Here is a 19,746-nt window from a genome sequence, read left to right on the forward strand (position 1 = left end):
AGTTATAATGTCCACATGTGAAAGAAATAGTCTCTCAGACAATGCTGTTAATTATACTTTGGAATATTAATTTAAATAATTATATTTTATTAGTTTCTCATCATTTTGGTCACATTTTAGCTTTTAAAAAATGAACAAATCCAAGTATTCCATCAATAAATATTAAATTACAATGCATATATTATATTTCATACCATGTTTATTGTTTACAAGCATAACTTGTACTATTTACAAGTATTTAAATGGATTTGTTGAAGACTCACTAAAATCCGGTACTGTCTCTTTAATATACATTGACCATATTATGTCCAGCCTCACTGTCATGTCTCAGATTAGTAGTTTAAGAAATACATTTTTAGTTAATGGACAAATGGTGTATGACGCATCTCTGTAAAAATCGAAATCATGGAAAATATGCAATTTTCAGTAAAAGCATAGTCAGCATCATGTTACCCTTGCATGCATATATAATAAAACTGCATCTGAGACTCCTGACAAATGTGTTGACAATCAGTGTAGGAAAGATTACTTTTGAATTGTAATCTGATACTGATTACAAATTACATGGCTATACTTAAGTAATATAAGTAATATAATCTGATTGCTTTTGGATTACTTCTGACCTAATCCTTTCTTATTTATAATTTATTTTTATTTTCTCCCCTTTTCTCCCCAATTTGGAATGCCCGATTCCCAATACGCCCCAAGTCCTTGTGGTGGCGTAGTGACTCGCCTCAATCCGGATGGCGAAGGACAAATCGCAGTTGCCTCCGCATCTGGGACCATCAACCCGTGCATCTTATCACGTGGCTTGTTGAGCGCGTTACAGCGGAGACTTAGTGCGTGTGGAGGCTTCACGCTATTCTCCGTGGCATCCATGCCCAACTCACCACACGCCCCACTGAGAGCGAGAACCACATTCTAGCGACCACAAGGAGGTTACCCCATGTGACTCTACCCTCTCTAGCAACCGGGCCAATTTGGTTGCATAAGAGACCTGACTGGAGTCACTTCATCACTTTCAATTCATGAAAATAAAATGAACTTTACCGCACTAATGCAATTGGTTTAGATTTTATGTTTGGATTACCGCTCCATCTTCAGTGTAATTATGGCTGGGTGCTAGTATCCGGTCTGTGTGGGCAATTCCACCCCAAATCGAAAACACTAAGATTTACCGAACGTAAATCAGCTGTATGCATTACAGGAATCAATAAATTTATATGTAATCCATAAAAAGTAACTGTAATCCAATTAGGAGTATTTAACCTGATTACAAGTACCTGGTTTTTGTAATCTGATTATGTAATCCAAATTACATGTAATCTGTTACTATCCAGCACTGTTGAAAATACACAAAGCAATCAGCCAGAGGCAGGCTTGCCTACATTAAGGACTATTTTATTTCTCTAAAATGAGAAAGGGTCAAATACACATTTTCAAACAAACTTAATATCCCCAACTCTAAACTTTGAGGGAAAAAAAAAAAAAAAGAGTATCCATGTTTCTAACGTAATGCTTTGCAATTTCCCAACATCAACACCATGGTAAAGGATCATGTGACACTCATTAAAAGTAGGCTAGCCTATCTAATAGATAATGTAATTTTAATTCTCTATTTAAATAAACACACTTACAGGAGTTATGTCAGATAACGGGTCATAATATTAGGTTATAAATTCCAATACATACACAAATATAATATAATAGCATAAGTAATATAATAGATATGAATGCAACTACATAAGTTGTGTTTTTACATATAAAGTGCTTACCTTAAACCCCTTACACCCTAACACTTCAAATTAGTTTTGCTGGTATAAAATATTTTTTAACAGTTCATTTAGATGAAGAACAGGTTAATAGGTTGGTCTTTTCTGTGCAGTTTATGACCTCGAGGGAATTTCACTCCCGTCCAAAAACCTCACAGTAGTTGATAGCATGTATTAGCTTGTTGCGAAGTATGTCAATATTGCTGTATTTGGGGAGATGCAATATGCCAAAGCAGGCCTGGGCTTCTGGGAAACGGTCATCTGGCTCAGGATGGTTCAACTTCACAATCTTCAGTGACCGCTTTGAGAGACCTCCGGGAGGAACACGGTCCGTTCCATACATGAAAACTAAACAATATCAAATGCAATAAAGGTGAAGACAAGATGCATAAAAGAACTTAATATAAGAGTTACTACTGATCAATGGAGACGCAAACATTTTGTTGTAATCTATCGTCAGTATCATACAGAAGATGTACATACAGAAATGTACACAAGACAAAACTTACACAGAAATTTCTTCCTTTGTTCATCTAAGAACTCAAAGAAGACGGTCCAGAAATTTGTGATAAGCTCATCAGATGGAGAACAGTGTTCATATGTTGCACACTAAAGTAGTAAAAGAAAGTTAGGTATACTAAAAATAGTTAAAATGACATTTGAAATCATTTACTTACCCTAATGTCGTTCCAAACCTGTAGCATCAAAATTCTTAAAAATGTCTCCTGGTGTTCCACAGAAGAAAGAACGTTATATGGGTTTGGAACGATATAAGGGTGAGTAAATGATGACAGAATTGTCACTTTTGGGTGAACTAACCTTTTAAATGGCAATATAACTTGAAATGCATAAAGATTTTGCACGTTTACCTGGCGAAGGGCGTTCCACTCATATGTAGGGCAACCACGGAAAAGTTCCCGGAGCTCTTCGGGGTGGAACATTCTCCAGGCATTGAGAGGACAACCCTCAAAAAAACCTATTGAAAATTGCTCAAACTGATCCTTCACTGACTTGTTGAAAACAAAGTCAACGTACATATCCACATACTTCTGTCTGGAAAAAGATGGAAGTTAAAACTTGGTCAAGTTTGTGTACGTTGCAATGATAATAATTATATATTTTTTGGCTTCCTTTCAAGTTACAAGGATTATGAAACTAATATCAAGACACAAAGTACTAATCCTACCTGTTAGCTTTGGTCACTGGAACCTGACATCCATTTGAAAAGAGCTCTTGTCCTCTGACCTGAAAAGAGATAAATAATGCTATCAATAACGCTCCATATACAGCAGCTCTCAACAATGTAAAAAGTGGAAACCTGCAATTGTTATTAGGACCTATTTCTTCTTCACCTAACCCTTTCACAAAATGTGTGTAACCTAACATAGTCAGGTTGATTCTGTGATGTTAAATTATATTTTTGACTTGAATAACAATTGTTCATTTAGATGATTACAAAGGTTTTTCTGCACAGACTCTTAAAGGGATAGTTCAACCAAAAATGAAAATTCTCTCATCATTTACTCACTCACTCACGCCATCCCAGATCTATATGACTTTCTTTCTTCTGCTGAACACAAATTATGATTTTTAGAAGCATTTTTCATCTCTGTAGGTCTATACAATGCAAGTGAATGGAGAACAGAACTTTGAAGCTCCAAAAAGCACACAAAGGCAGCATAAAAGTAATCAATTTGACTCCAGTGGTTTAATCCATGTCTTCTGAAGCGATCCACTACCTTTGGGTGAGAAACTGATAAATATTTAAATCTTTTTTTACAATAAATCTCCACTTTTACTTTCAGAATGTGAATGTTTTGGAGATTAATAGTAAGAAAAAGACTTAAATATTAATCTGTTTCTCACCCAAACCTATCATATCGCTTCTGAACACATGAATTTAACCACTGGACTCTTTTATGGCTTACTTTTACGCTGCCTTTTTGTGTTTTCGGAGCTTCAAAGTTCTGGTCACCATTCACTTGCATTGTATGGACCTACAGAGATGAAATATTCTTCTAAAAATGTTCATTTGTGTTCAGCAGAAGAAAGAAAGTCATATAGATCTGGGATGGCGTGAGTGAGTGAGTAAATGATGAGAGAATTTTCATATTTGGTGTAACCATCCCTTTAAATGGGATAAGGAAAAATATACTTCCTTGCTCTTTTGAAATCAAATAGTTAAACCTGCTATGTAGACAATGCAAAACTATCTCCCCAATCCATCCAAAGGTCATAAAAAGTATGAAAAATGGAAACAGAATTACCGTGAAATCAATAAGTAGCCCATCCACATCTCCTTCTTCCTCTTCAAGAAGATCTTTCAAACCTCTAATTTAGGATTAAAAAATGATTTATATTGATATACTGTAGCTTTACATATAGTCTGTTTCTTTAAGGGCACAAAAAAAACCTTGGATTTTGATACATTTTTTTAAATGTGTTTTAGCTTTTAAAACAGATAGATACAGATAGGTAGTGAGTCACATGTTTACCTGGCCTCCACAGGGGACAGTTCCTCTAGATCACTGAGTGTGGGACTCTGTTGGAGGAGTTTCTTGAACAACGCCAATGGAAAGTTAATGCTCATATAATGATTGTTGTACAGTGCCATTCCACACATAATGCCGATGTAATAAAAATCTGTGACATCACAAGTCTGAAATAAAAAATGAAAAAAAAAAAACCCATTTATTTTGTTTGTGCAGGATAATTAGTGGACTTTAAAGACATTTTTAAGGATCTGTTGACATGCTGTGTACATGTTATGAAACTGTTTTCACAATATTCAGGATGATTCTGAATATTTGGGAAAATGCTGATTTTGTTCTCCATGCATTCATATTTAAATTGATTTTAATGTATATTAATAAATGTTTTGTTGGACCACAGTACGTACATCAGGATTGAACCAATACAGTTGTGAATTCTCTGAGACTTCCTGAAGCTTTTTCTCCCACGAGAGAAAAGCCATTGAAAGGAGGGAGAAGAACTCTGCAGACAAGGCCCTGACATCTATTCCAATCTCCCCGATAAACACCACCTAGACAGGAGACATTTTGTTTAAAAATCCTGGAAGAAATATGATCGAGATGCCTTAATGCCATATCGAATATCTCATGAATGGTCAACAATTCTGAACAATTTTAGGAAGATTAGACTACTACAAAAAGATTACACATTTGCATTTACTGATTTACAGTAGCATATGATTTAGTCAGATACACACACACAAAACAAGAACTCTTTGGCTGAACATGATTCAATTATGGAGTTGTTCTACATGTTTGAATATGAGTTTCCTTAAATTAAAATGACCATGTAATCTCAACTTAAATATTTCAAGTAGAGGGTAACCAACTGAATCAATAAGAGACTCAGTTTTAGAGTTCTTATCGAAAATACATTTTATAGACTTATAACAAACTTATCTAGTTTTTTTTTAATCACTCTACCTTTTAATATATTTGTACTTATATATAGCCTTGGAAGATGGCATTGCAAAAAAATCACGAAATAACAAACTAACAAACCTTCTTGCTGTGAGGCGACAGTGCTAACCTCTGAGCCTACTAACATGTGTCCCCCTTTATAATCATCTTGCAGAAAGCCATAAAATAACACTTCATTTTACTTTCCCTGTCAAGTCCCATGCAAAGCACACTCAAAAGAAAAGGGAAAATACTAAACCAGTACACTTGAAATCAACTTTATACATTTATGTTTGAGATGAGAATATAATTATACTGTGTAAAGTCCATGTGATATTTAACACAGTCATCAAGAAGTGATATGATCACATTGCTATGAAATGTTCGAATGGATTCGGACTTCTAACGGACAGAGTTCACTCAACATGATTTTTACTGCTTGCTGAATTAACTTGTTTAAAATGAGCTAATGCAACACAATTCTTTAGCATTTGGTCTCAACTTCATTTCATTGTGTTCAATGAGGAGTTTCTGCCATGTTTAATTATTTAGAGGGTTACCATTGTGGAGAAGAGTGGAGCTAATGGTTAGGTCGAGGTTGGGTTAACTCAATACATTTAGGTACTCACTACACATAGTATTTGAGTAGAGCCCACATTTTACATTTGATATAAAAGAGACTCATTTTCATTGTGTTGAACCAATGTCCACAATTGAATACATTTTGTTTTTCAGTGCATGCTGAGAACTAGACATCCTCTAACCAGATTCAGCTAACCAAACAAAAATATTAACGTGGTCCCAACGCACCTTGATTAAGTAAATCTGACAAGACACTTTTTTTTGTTAAATTAACTAGTAAATTTAAGTTCCCTTGGTTGCATGTTGTTTTTTTGAAAGTAATATTTTTTGAGTGTACTGTCATTGTTCAGAAATGTACAAATCGAGGGCCAATGAAATACAGTACAGCAAGAAATGCAAATGTATCTGTAGAGCGGAGGAGGGCGAGGCCGGGCTGGAAGCCTGATGGGGGCGCGCGAGGGATAAAGGCGGTTCGAGAGATCGAGAGAGAGAGAGAGAGAGAGAGAGAGAGATGACACGCAGCTGCTCGGTGTGTTTATGTTTGTATGTTTTTCGTTCAGTTTATTATTAAAACTAGTATTTATATTGTCAAGCCAGTTCTGGCCTCCTCCTTTCCCTTAACCCGCTTTACATTGGTCCCGAAACCCGTGAAGGAGGAGGGACGCCCGTCGCAGAGTCCTTGACACTGCCAACCACGAGGCGAGTGGGGACTGAACTCCCCAACTGCCTGGAGCAATGGAGCTGCTGCCAGGAGCGGATGAGTGCCCTACCGTCCCCCAGAAATGCTGAGGGGTCGAGAGAACAGCCTTGACAATATAAATAATAGTTTTAATAATAAACTAAATGAAAAACACACAAACATAAACATACAGAGCAGCTGCATATTATTCTCTCTCTCTCGAACCGTCGTCACCGGCCGCCTTTATCCCTCACGCGCCCCCATCAGGCTGATTGGGGACCGGGCGTGCGTTGTTCCAGCCCGGCCCCGCCCTCCTCCGCTCTACAGTATCATAAACAAATCAATGCAAATGGCAGGAGAGGGCAGATGATCACTGTAGAGCACATGGCAAGAACTTTTTATACAAAGAAACAATTACAACGCTACAGACCTTCAGTGGGTTTGTAAATGTGAGGATGCCTGTTCTGAGATACTGTAGTGTGTCCTTCAACAATGATTGCTTGTTTATGTGGAACGTGTTGACAGGAACAGGTAGTCCAAATGCGCTTGTCTGCTCTACCTGCATGAGTAAGCCCTTCAAGTACTTTTCAAAAAAGTAAAATAAAAATGCAGTTACATTTAAATGTGTATTTTATTCAAATAAAATTATACAAATGATTAATTAGCATAATAACTACTAATAGTATCATATTAAGACTTTCTATGACTTACAATAAAAATTCTCTGTTTAGTAACAGTGTCAGCCACAAAACTGAAGGGAACCAACTGTTCGATATTTCCCTAAAAAAAAAGAAAGAACAAAGTCAGAAAAGTGGTAATACAAATATATATTTTTAGTGGCATCGAAACAGTGGTCTTACATTCATTGGCAGGTGGGCAACTTCACTGATGCAAAACTGATTTTCAGTTAGCATGCTTTTCCTTTGCCTATTAACCTGGATCAGCACAAAACAAATTAGCATAATGTATATTATAATAGAACTGTAAAATAAGTCAAGCTGAGCTTGTTTGGAGTAAGCAGATTTACCCAAAATAATCGCTTCAGAACACGAAGAATGGTGGTCAGGGACTCCCAGTGGTCACAAAGTTGTGCTGTCATTTGTTCAATGAGCCTTGCAGACTCAGAATGCAAGGTCTTCACAAGCGTCCTGAAGTATGAATATGGCATTCTGGTCCAGAGGCTCTCTGTGGAGATTTTAACGTGTCATGCTAAAAACACGGGAGATATCTTTTCATGTAGATCACAGTATAACTAATTTAGAATCGTAAGCTTTACCCAAAGCATCACATGGAAAAGGATCCAGTTTTAGAATGGCACCAGCCAGGTTGACCGCCAGTTCTGTTCGTTGTTTTTGTTTCTGTTTCTGGATGACTCTGATGAGTTCAGGCAGGATAAGGTAAATTCTCAGAGCCTCTACACCAGCTGGACACTGGATGCTCAGTGATGGAAGCAGCTCTCTCATCACTGATTGCTGTACCTGAGGAACAGTTGTCAGCATGTTGTCAGAATGATAATGTCAGAGTCTAAATAGCATGAAAAGAATACTACTGTGAACTTAAAAATGTCACCTCCGATAGTACTTTGGTTTTTGTGGCTATCTTCTCAAAAGCAAGACGGGCGAGGGAAAGATCCAGGCCGGAATATTTAGTTGAAGTCAGGAAATGTTGGTCACAACTGTTGATAAATATAAAACAAAATCAATGAATTATGGAAATTTGCAATGAATAAAAACGTTCTTAACCCTCATGTACTATTGAGATTGACGTTATATTTAATATCTCGGGTCCTGCAGACCTTAATGATGTACTTGTAAAAATTAAGGCTTTTAATCAAATGAATTATGTGATATGCTGATTAATTAATCGGATTAATTAAAATTAATCACATGTATAAATGTTTTCTGAGAAAGGCCCTCAAAATAACAATAATTCAATATATAATGATTAAATAATTATAAATAATAGTATTTAAATAATAATAAATCTAATATATATTTTAGAGCTGTCAGAATTAATGCATGCGATTAATTTAAAAAGTAAAAAACAGTGCTACCCTGTCAGTGATAAAATGAAGGAGAAAGGAGCTCTTTGTGCAATTTGATGTACAAAACAAGCCCAGATGGGACTTCAAGTATTTTTCAATTTACCGTAATTTCCGGACTATAAGCCGCAACTTTTTTCCCACGCTCTGAACCTCGCGGCTTAAACAACGATGCGGCTAATATATGGATTTTTCCCGCTTTCAAATTTTATTTAAAAAATTAAAAAAAACATTCTGTGACTTGCTCAGTTTTTTGGCGGCATGAAGCTTTCAAATATTATATACTTTTGAAATTGCCGAATGGGTTAAGGTCAAACAACTTTTTTGTTTACTGTTTAGATTAAATCGAGCGCGCTCAAACTTCCCATCATTCTGATTACGGTAGTCATTTTGTCACCCTCAAGACACGGAGAAATGCATATGATGCAGCTTTCAAGTTGAAGGCGACTGATCTGGCTGTTGGAAAAGGAAATAGAGCTGCTGCACGGGAGACGTTGGAAACAGCAGCGTGATGAATTGACTCAAAAGTGCAAAAAGACAACTAAATCTGAGGCTATTCAACTCCGACACCGAAGGAGATGACTTCAGTGGTTTCATGTGCACAAGAGGAGGAAGATAGTGACCAATGACTTCCTTGCTAGGCTACTGTTTACTGCAAATTTGTTATTTTTTGTTACAAGCCGTGTGTGGCAGCGGGGGCGTGGTCAAGCGACCGTCCGGGAGAGAAAAGCGGTAAGGGCGCTTACACCTGAGCTAATGTGTCTAATTTCAGTAAGCGTGGGGAGAGCGGCATAAAAAGGCAGCAGAGAGAGAGTGTGAGTGAGTGAGTGAGAGAGAGAGTGAGTGAGTGAGTGAGTGACAGACAGACACACGTCAGTCTAGTGTTGGCGCATAGAAGTCCAAGAATTGAGAAACTTTATAAAATTGATTGTAAACATTGCTGTGGCCATTAAAAGCCTTACCTGGAACGTCACGTGCCCTGCTTCACGTGTCCTTCTTGGGAAAACTGTCACACTGGCACCAGTGTGACAGTTTTCAGCACTTGATGTAAGCGCCCTTACCGCTTTTCTCTCCCGGACGGGCGCTTGACCACGCCCCGCTGCCACACCGTGTTTCGTTAAAGCCTATTTATTTTTGTTACAAGCCGTGTTTCGTTAAAGCCTGTGTAAAGTTCATTTGTTTCAATGTACCTGCGGCTGACCTGCACCTGACCTGCACCTGCGGCTGACAGGTGCGGCTTATTTATGTTCAAAATAATATTTTTTTTTAAATTCAGTGGGTGCGGCTTATATTCAGGTGCGCTAAATAGTCCGGAAATTACGGTAAGTAAGGGGTCAAGTCTTAACTACCACCAAAACACAGACTGAGATGTTTTTGTCTTCAAGCGCTTTTCATGTGGAGTTCAAAGCGACACTTGATGCTGGCACTGATGACCTGATGCTTAACATGAATGTGGCTTCATGATTCAGGATGCAGGAAAATGGATAGCCACAGTCTACCGGCAGATTAATATTGTGGAGGATGAGAGATTAAAAGATTTAATGCCAATTGCATTGAAAATGTGGGGACTAGTTCTTTTAATTAGTCAACCTCCCACTTAGACTTTGAGAAACGTTTAATGTTACTTGAATTGGTGCAATTTTAGAGCATTTCTATCTTTATACTGTGGAAGGCTTTGTTTGGAAAAGTATTATAAAACATTATATTGTTACATATTGTTTTGTTTTCTTTCCTAAGATGGAAAAATGCATTTTGACAGGAAAAGTATATTTAGGTTCAAATTTCAGAACGTTCAAAATCTGTGATTAATCGTGAATAACTACAAAAGAATGATGCAATTAATCAACTGACAGCACTAATATATTTTTAATATCATAATTCAGATAATTAAAATGCTTTACATTATTGTGGCAGATGAGTAAAGCATTGATAAGACAATAAAAAAGTGCTTGAAAAGGGAAGATATTGTTTATTTCCGTATTATTGAACATAAGCCTATCATTGGCCTACAGTCCACAATTTTGCAATTGAATTTGTTAGTCTGTTCAAGATAGATTTATTATAAGGGCTTTACTAAGGACGTGTCGATGTTAAATGAACGCTTTTGCAGAGATTATTTTATTTACTTCCAGGCTTTTACCATAGCACAGGGCATAACGGTCAACTGGCGTGTTACTACGGTAAGTCACCGTTTGCGAATTCTATACAAATGAATGGGGAGTGCCGTAAACTGACACCTACCTGCCGCACAATTGTCCGTGTCTTCTCTTATAAAACAGAAATGTATTGTAGTGAACTCTACACATAGTTCATTCCAAAAGGATTGTTTAGTGTAAAACATGCTGAAGATTAGCGGACAGATGGTCAATCAATTTACCATTGTACAGCTGCGCATTGCCAGATGTATTCGTTTCGTTTATTGCCACCAGTTGAAAACAGGTGGTACATCAAGCTTAATGCATTAAGTTTTTATATAATTAATTGCACTGAATGAGCCTGTTAAATCGACAGCCCCAATAAAAATACAAATAATAGTCATTTAAAAATTAACCTCTTGTTAACCTTCAAATTCTTGTAATAAGTTCCTCTGGCCTCACCAAAATCCACTTTACAGATACTGTTAAAGCTGCATCCCTCTAATTTATCATGTACTTTTCTGAAATGTGACTTGTATCCATTCTAGTAACATTGTTTGTGTTTTGGGCCAATTTGATCAAAAACAATACAAATCTTAAATGTTTTGTATATTATTCAAGCTACTACAATGGCCAATTGTCAACATGAGGGTTAAACAAAATAAGGGACTTAGATATGTCTAAAATTAGTAAATACCTTTTATCAATAAAACTCCCGTTTACGAAAGATGCAGATGAAAACATCCTTTTGATTTCCCTACAAAAAGGCATTTGGTTACTTATTATCCAACACATCGTTTAATCTGATGTAACTGCACAAGAGTTTCATGATTAATCAGATACAAAAAGGCATTTGCACCTTTTGGCTCGTGTCCATGCATTCGTGTCACACTCTGTCAGCCATTTGTCAATGATTTGGTCATCTAGTGTTGCACATACGCTCGGTATTACACGTCTTTCATGGTTCTACATATAAAAAAACAGAGATGAAAAAGAACTAACAATTTTCAGTTTGTTAAAAAAATATATATATATTTATCTCACCAGTTCATGATAGAAGGCAAAGGTAATGTCCCCACCAGCTACAACTCTCTTCACTTTTAATGCAGGGTTGTGATCTGAAAGATGGCACGCATATACGTACACAAGCATACAACAATGGATACAAATCAATAAAGGACATAAATACATGTGGCATTGTTTATATGGTGTTTTCTTTCATGTTTTTACCTGATGGCAACTGTATTGGTAAGGGCACAGGCTGGTTGACTGTCTTTGCAGTTCCCAGCTGCCCTTGTTCCCCGCGTCCAAATGAGTAGATCACATTATATAGCTCGGACAATGCCAGAGTGTGGTGCCTTTAAATAAAGTGATTTGTTTATTACAATTACTCATTATCACTTTGAGCACATTCACTGATCAGGAAAAACTTTGTTGTATGTAACAGGAAATTTAGGAAATGAAAAAGGGTACTCTGGTCACAAATATACTATTACTGTAAAAGGCTTTTCATGTTATGAAGAGAAAATGTATACGCCACTTGTGAATCACTATTTATGTTTTTAGCTAAGTATATTGCTTGTCCTTATAATACTGCAGATTTTAAAATTGAATATAGTGAATTTAGTACCCACTGTCCACAGGCGATCTGAGACACCTTTGACCCCATGAGTTCAGCTATGAGTCGAGGGTGATACTCGTCCCTTAGTGAATTATGTCCAAGCTGCCCAAAGCTGCCTGATCCACATGTGAACACAAAGCCACCCTAGAAAACAAAACCACATGATCTAATATAATAAGATAAAAGGAAATTAAGCACTAATATGTTTGCTAAAAACAGATGTACAGTTGCCTAAAAAGTAATGGTACACTTAAGTCAGACTTAAAAAAGTATGGATGCCTTGCATTAGAAAACATTATACATTATACAAAAATAAACATTTATTGACCCTTCAAGGAGGCCCTTTCAGGAGAACATGACACTAAAGTAATGCAATAAAATGAACTAAACTAAATACATTTTAACATCCCAATTGTCATGTTCTGTGTCTTTTGTTTTTGTGCTGTTATTTTGAAGTTTAGTTTAGTTCCTGTTTCCTGTTTTGTTTTTGTAGTCCTTTGTAGTTTCATTTTATGATTGGTTTTCCCCTGATTAGTTCTCCTTCCCTGATTATTTCCCCAGGTGTTCCTTATTCCCTTGTTTGTTCCTTTTTGTATATAAGCCCTTTTAGTTTCTTTGTTTCCTTGTTAGTTCTTGCATGTGTTATGCTCTGTACTAGGTTTCCTTATTTTCCCTTTGTCCTGAGTTTTCCCCTGTTTTGTTAATAAAGCTGCACATAGATCCACAACCTCTGCCTGCCTACATCACAGAAGAAGAACTAACCCTCAGATGGATCTAGCAGCAATCTTCCTCCAGTTGAGCCGGGCGAACCTCCCTTTCATCGAATACTCACGTATGTTTTGCACCATTGCCAGATGCACTGGTTATGTGGACCGACACCTAAAGTCCATTTACCGGATCGGCCTCCTTGCCCATGGATGGGAGGAGCTGCCAGAGAGTGGTGAGTACACTTGGATTGAGTACGTGGATATGATTTTGGAGAGGTTTGCTCCTGAGCCAACGCCCACGCCTGCCACGGTCAACGAGCCAACGCCCATACCTGCCACGGCCAACAAGCCTAAAGCCTCGTCCGTCCCAGAGCCAGCGTTGTCAGCTCCGTCCGCCCGGAGGAAGAGAAGAGGAAAGGCTTCTGCTCCCCAGCCCACGCCTGCCACGGTCAGCGAGCCAGAGCCCATGCCTGCCACGGTCAGCGAGCCAGCGCCTGTAGCCTCGGCCGTCCCAGAGCCAGCGCCTGTAGCCTCGGCCGTCCCAGAGCCAGCGCCTGTAGCCTCGGCCGTCCCAGAGCCAGCGCCTGTAACCTCGGCCGTCCCAGAGCTCTGCCTCTGGAGCCACCCACGGCTCTGCCCCTCGAGCCTCCCATGGCTTCAATTCCTGAGCCTTCCACGGCTCCACCTCCTATGGCGCCACCTCCCTCAGCTCCGCCTCTCGAGCCTTCCAGGGCTCCGCCTTCCAGGGCTCCGCCTCTAGAGCCTTCCACGGCTCTACCTCCCAGGGCTCCGCCCCTCGAGCCTCCCAGGGCTCTGCCCCTCGAGCCTCCCATGGCTTTAATTCCTGAGCCTTCCTCGGCGCCACCTCCCTTGGCTCCACCTCCCTCAGCTCTGCCTCCCGCGCCTCCCTCGGCTCCGCCTCCCTCGGCTCCGCCTCCCGCGCCTCCCTCGGCTCCGCCTCCCGCGCCTCCCTCGGCTCCGCCTCCCGAACCTCCCTCGGCTCCGCCTCCCGAACCTCCCTCGGCTCCGCCTCCCGAACCTCCCTCGGCTCCGCCTCCCGAGCCCCCCACGGCTCCGCCTCCAGGGCCTTCCACGGTTCCGCCTCCCAGGCCCCCTGACCCTGTTCCCGTCCTGTGTCCTCCTCCCAGGCCCCCTGACCCTGTTCCCGTCCTGTGGCCTCCTCCCAGGCCTCCTGACCCTGTTCCCGTCCTGTGGCCTCCTCCCAGGCCTCCTGACCCTGTTCCCGTCCTGTGGCCTCCTCCTGACCCTGTTCCCGTCCTGTGGCCTCCCAGGCCTCCTCCCAGGCCCCCTGACCTAGTCCCTGTCTTGTGGCCTCCTCCCAGGCCCTGTTCCCGTCCTGTGGCCTCCTCCCAGGTCTCCTGACCCGGCCCCTGTCCTGTGGCCTCCTCCCAGGTCTCCTGACCCTGTTCCCGACCTGTGGCCTCCTCCCAGGCCTCCTGACCCGGTCCCTGTCCTGTGGCCTCCTGACCCGGTCCCTGTCCTGTGGCCTCCTCCTAGGCCTCCTGAGCTGGTTCCAGTCCTGTGGCCTCCTCCCATGCCTCCTGACCTGGTCCCTGTCCAGTTGCCTCCTCCCAGGTCCCCTGACCCAGTCCCTGTCCAGTGGCCTCCTCCCAGGTTCCCCAAACCTACCCTTGCCCTGTGGCCAGCTCCCAGGCCTCCTGAACCTACCCTTACCCTGTGGCCAGCTCCCAGACCACCTGAACCTGTCCTTGCCCTGTGTGCCCCCCCCCCCGGACCTCCTGCCTGCCCTCTGTGCCCCCTTGGACCTCCTGTCTGCCCCTTGTGCCCCCCTGGACTGCCTGTCTGCCCCTTGTGCCCCCTTGGACTGCCTGTTTGCCCCCTGTGCCCCCTTGGTCTGCCTGTTGGCCCCCTTGGACAATTTGTTTTTGTTTTCCTTGTCTTGTTTTTACTTTTTGGAGCGTCTGGAATCCGCTCCTTAAAGCGGGGGCTCTGTCATGTTCTCGGTCTTTTGTTTTTGTGCTGTTATTTTGAAGTTTAGTTTAGTTCCTGTTTGGTTTTTGTAGTCCTTTTGTAGTTTCATTTTATGATTGGTTTTCCCCTGATTAGTTCTCCTTCCCTGATTATTTCCCCAGGTGTTCCTTATTCCCTTGTTTGTTCCTTTTTGTATATAAGCCCTTTTAGTTTCTTAGTTTCCTTGTTAGTTCTTGCATGTGTTATGCTCTGTACTAGGTTTCCTTGTTTTTTTTTCCCTTTGTCCTGAGTTTCCCCTGTTTTGTTAATAAAGCTGCACATAGATCCACAACCTCTGCCTGCCTACGTCACACCAATGTACATAACTGATATTAAAAATAAGAGGAAAAATTAAATGGGATGGGTCGCACAGGGATTTCTGAGAATGTCCAATTAATAATTATTTTTTATCGTAATTTTAACAGTAGTTTAGCTTAAAAAGTACATGTATTCTTTTGTTAAACATGATTTACATTTTTACCATTAATTATACGCTAAAATCTTAATTTTACACCTAAAAACAAAACTAATATTTTACCATAAAATTAAATGTATCTTGTACAATATATTATATTTTTTTTTTACTACCCGTTAACCAATTAACAGTTTTTTTTCAAAAGGATATTTAAATGATTTTACTGTTAAAATAACTGAATTTTTTTATAGTGGTTCAAAATTATAACAAAAGGTTATTTTTAGTTATATTTAGACACTTTCTGGCTGTTAAACGTGATGTGATGAATGACACCTGTAGTTACTCTGTTAGGACACCTGTGTGAACATAAAGGGACAGTTCACCCAAAAATGAAAATTCTCATTTACTCATTTAATTTCTTCTGCTGAACACAAACAAAGATTTTTATAAGAATATCAATTTTCAATATCAAATTACATAAATTCTCCGCCCTGGCCGACAGGTGGCGATATGCACAAAGAATGAGAATCGCCAAAAACAAAAGACGAATGTGAAAGTGAAAGTGGAGATTTAGTAAAAAGGACTTGAATATTGATCTGTTTCTCACCCACACCTATCACATCACTTCTGAAAACATGGATTTAACCACTGGAGTCTGATGGATTACTTTTATGCTGCCTTTGTGTGCATTTTGGGACTTCAAAATGTTGGTCATTCACTTGCATTGTATGGAGCTACAGAGCTTAAATATTCTTCTAAAAATCTTTGTTTGTCTTCAGCAGAAGAAAGTCAGTCATACACATCTGGGATGACATGAGGGTGAGTAAATGATGAGAGAATTTTCATTTTTGGGTGAACTGTCTCTTTAAGGGGAGCTGACTTCATACCCCACTAAAAATCAGCAGTTGGTTAAAAGAAACTACAAAAGTTACTTTATCTAAAGTAAATTACTTAAAGCTATGTAACTTTTTCAGTGTTCAAAATACTTTCTCCAATCCCAGCTTTATATGTAGAGACAACAATAATTAAGCCACATATGGGTCAATTTTCTCGCAAACTTTAAGCACTTTGTCTTTGAGGCGCTTTGAAAATTCGTCCGCTTGTTTTGAGCAACACGCTTAGACCCGCCCCAACAATATTACTCAACCAATGGCGTTAGCTGGGGGGCGGGCTATCTCTTTGTTTGACCAACGGCAGATGGGGGCGTATTCAGAAACCTGTTTGAAAACAAATTTTATCTTTGCTATTCCATTTGTTGGTGCTAGTGTCGTTACAAATGATATACTTCAGCTTTACATTACTTCTGGAAAAAAACATTTATAGCAGCATCATTTGTTTGCCGTCACGATATTTTGTATCAAATGCAAAAAGTGTGGATAAAGTGTTCAAATCAACTTTTTGGGGCCACTAAATATAGCTGATTTCAGTTTATTTACCTTTGTCAGCATGGCAGTATGCTCTTCCCCACATGAAATGAAGACTGTTTTCTTCTGATTCAAGCTCTTGACACAAGTTGGAGTGTATTTATCTGCAAAAAAACATTGCCATCATTGCTTTGTATATTTACTAATGTTAAGTGCACTATTAAAGAGAAAACTATAAATAAGTACTGGTAATGTCTCCAAGGCCAAGTTGTCCAGCGTTGTTCTTCCCCCAGCCAAACACGACTCCTGAGAGGGACAAGGCGAAGGTGTGGTCTCCTCCAGCGCTGATCTGAGCCAGAGGAATCCCGCACAGAGATTTGAGCAGTTGAGGTGACCGAATGCTGCTTTCTTCCTTCCCTAAACCCAACTGACCATGAGAGTTTGCACCCCAAACCAACAGCTGACCATCTGTAAGAAAGAGAGGTATAGTGTAAGCTGTAGCATTAATAACTACATTTATGAGAGTAAAAACTTAAGGAGTTACAGTAATGCACTTACAATGGAAGTGAATGGGGCCAATTTTTAGAGGATTTAAAAGGTGAAAATAAATTGTGTATTATTTGAGCTGTAAAGTAGATTTAAATAATTGTTTTTATGGTTGTTATCGAGCTATGGCGTTGTTTTCGTGGCAACAAAGTTGTAAAATTGGCTATAACTTTACACAGAAAAGGTTAATAAGTAATTGTATCACGCTAAAACCATGTTAATATGCATATTGTTTAGGTCTTCTGGCTATACTTTTGAAACAGTGAGTATTTTAATACCGAATCCAGGGCGTGCTGAGTGATTCCAGCCAGGTCTCCTAAGCAACCAAATTGGCCCGGTTGCTAGGGAGGGTAGAGTCACATGGGATCACCTCCTCGTGGTCGCGATTAGTGGCTCTTGCTCTCAATGTGGTGCGTGGTAAGTTGCGTGTGCTTTCGTGGAGAGTAGCATGAGCCTCCACATGCTGTGAGTCTCCGCGGTGTCATGCATGACGAGCCACATGATAAGATGCGCGGATTGATTGTCTCAGAAGTGGAGGCAACTGAGACTTGTCCACCGCCACCCAGATTGAGGTGAGTAATAGCACCACCACAAGGACTTACTAAGGAGTGGGAATTGTGCATTCCAATATTCTTTTACAGATTGGCCCCATTCACTTCCATTGTAAGTGCTTCCCAGTAACACCAGATTTTTAAAAAGAGAAGAAAAAATGAAAAGGAGTGACCCGTTTAAATTAATTATGCCACAAATGCATTCAGTTGAGCTTATTGAACCTGGAAAATTCCTTTAACAACAATCAAAACTAATGTGAATACCACGGATTAATGCCATGGAATGCTGGTTTCCACATGCCACCTGAGTAACCTGTTTTTCACAGAGCACTTTGAAGGGCCTGTAAAACAACATGTAATATAAATTAAAAAGGTGAAACAGCTGTAGAGCACATATTATTATTGTTGTTGTTTTTGGTCGTCGTCACACACACACACCTGCAGTTATTCCATCTCTCCAACAGGAGAATCTTTCCCTCAGGTGGAAAGAGGAGCGCTCGAGACTGTCCACAATTCATGACTTTGATCTTGTCTTTCTTTAAGCTAAAGCGTTCTATAAAAAATAACACATGTTTTGAACTGGTTAAATGTAAAGGTTGATCACATACAATGACAAACATAACAGATAGGCGATCTTACTTTGCACCACAGCGTTGACATTTCCGTCAACACACAGACTAAGCACCGTGACGTTTCCATCTCCACCGATGAATCCGAGATATTTTCCCGTTGGATCATCCTGGATTGTTGATTCCGCACACAATGTGTCGCTCGCGCCCCAGGAGTACAGCATCTTTACACAAGGACGTCGCCTCTAAAGTGCCATTCTAAGAGGTCAGTTTGCCTCATTGAGCGAGATGATACGCAATGAAGGGGGTGGATTTCAATAGTTGTACAAACGCAACTCAAGCGATTTCTCTGAAAACGAAAGTAAATAAATGCCGGCACACAGAAACACGTCAGACCGGAGAAATGCAGAAATTGACTGAAAATTGTGTTAAAATCGAATTATTTTGCGTGTCATTTATTAGCAGAAAAACTGGCTGAATTATTCCAACCTATTGAAACGTTACCAGAGATTATTTAGCAGAGACGGGCCACTTCTATTACAGTTTTTCTAATGTTTTGAAGCAGTCTGAACATTCTCTAAACTGCCAGTGCAATTGTCACAACTGTTGAATGGGACATAACTCTATTGCATGTCTGCAAAATGTGGTAACTCACCCCCAAAACATTTAATTCATGCTTCAAAACCTAGTTCTTGTGTCAGTATATTGGACAATGCCACCAAAATGAAAACGCATCGCCTGCTTCTGTGAAGGAAGCGTCATCTCATTTCCCTGAGAGCGACATGTCCCAGGCCACTTGAATTATGGCGTGGATCAAGGGGTGATACCGGGCGAATGGAGACTTCATTCTCAAACTATATTGAGGATTTGGTAAATATTCAGCAAAGCAGAAATCAACATATTTGCCTGATACTCGAAGTCACAAGCCCCGCTGGGAGCGAACACAATGGCACACAAATGGCCCGGTATGCCTGATTCACTCTGTAAATGTGTCATATTGTCACATGCAAAGAGGACAAGGAAACGATTCTATTGGTTGTGCCGAAATGGCCCAACCAGCCATGGTTTCCGGAAACTATAGAGATGCTGTACAGCTTGCCATGGAAAATACCGCATTTGTTCATAATGTTGATTACCACACAAATCTATTTTGACTCGTCCCTACTTTTCTTAAAAAAATTAACAAAAAAATCACGGTTCCAGTGACGTACTTACAATGGAAGTGAATTGGGCCAATTGTTGGAGGGTTTAAAACCAGAAATGTGAAGCTTACAATTTTATAAAAGCACAAACATTCATTCTCTGTTCAAATTAATTGTTAAAAAAAATAATTATTTGAGC

The 19,746-nt window shown here is 39.9% G+C and overlaps 1 protein-coding gene across 1 annotated transcript; it reads right to left on the reverse strand.

Annotated features, from left to right (window-relative positions):
- Positions 1–287: 287 nt before the first annotated feature.
- LOC127643481 (probable E3 ubiquitin-protein ligase HERC3) lies at positions 288–18,948 on the reverse strand. The gene is made up of 23 exons (XM_052126280.1): positions 18,476–18,948; positions 18,275–18,389; positions 18,101–18,177; positions 16,986–17,207; positions 16,812–16,903; positions 12,275–12,405; positions 11,871–11,998; positions 11,685–11,758; positions 11,500–11,606; positions 11,338–11,397; positions 8,034–8,139; positions 7,741–7,942; positions 7,492–7,649; positions 7,325–7,399; positions 7,176–7,244; positions 6,895–7,047; positions 4,672–4,815; positions 4,268–4,431; positions 4,040–4,103; positions 2,959–3,017; positions 2,642–2,825; positions 2,282–2,381; positions 288–2,120 (listed from the first exon to the last, which is right to left on the reverse strand). Exons 1-23 carry the CDS (start codon positions 18,627–18,629, stop codon positions 1,906–1,908), a joined length of 2,853 nt encoding a protein of 950 aa, XP_051982240.1. The 5' UTR covers positions 18,630–18,948; the 3' UTR covers positions 288–1,905.
- Between the last annotated feature and the right edge of the window lie 798 nt (positions 18,949–19,746).

This window comes from Xyrauchen texanus, chromosome 5 (assembly GCF_025860055.1).
Source record: "Xyrauchen texanus isolate HMW12.3.18 chromosome 5, RBS_HiC_50CHRs, whole genome shotgun sequence".
NCBI lineage: Eukaryota > Metazoa > Chordata > Actinopteri > Cypriniformes > Catostomidae > Xyrauchen > Xyrauchen texanus.

Excerpts from the sequence above, each read along its gene's own strand:
- LOC127643481 (XM_052126280.1), bottom strand. The coding sequence starts at position 18,629 with ATGCTGTACTCCTGGGGCGCGAGCGACACATTGTGTGCGGAATCAACA. Across the intron at positions 3,018-4,039 it reads GGCTACTTATTGATTTCACG|GTCAGAGGACAAGAGCTCTT; the intron begins GTAATTCTGTTT and ends ATCTCTTTTCAG. Across the intron at positions 2,121-2,281 it reads ACAAAGGAAGAAATTTCTGT|TTTTCATGTATGGAACGGAC; the intron begins GTAAGTTTTGTC and ends GATATTGTTTAG.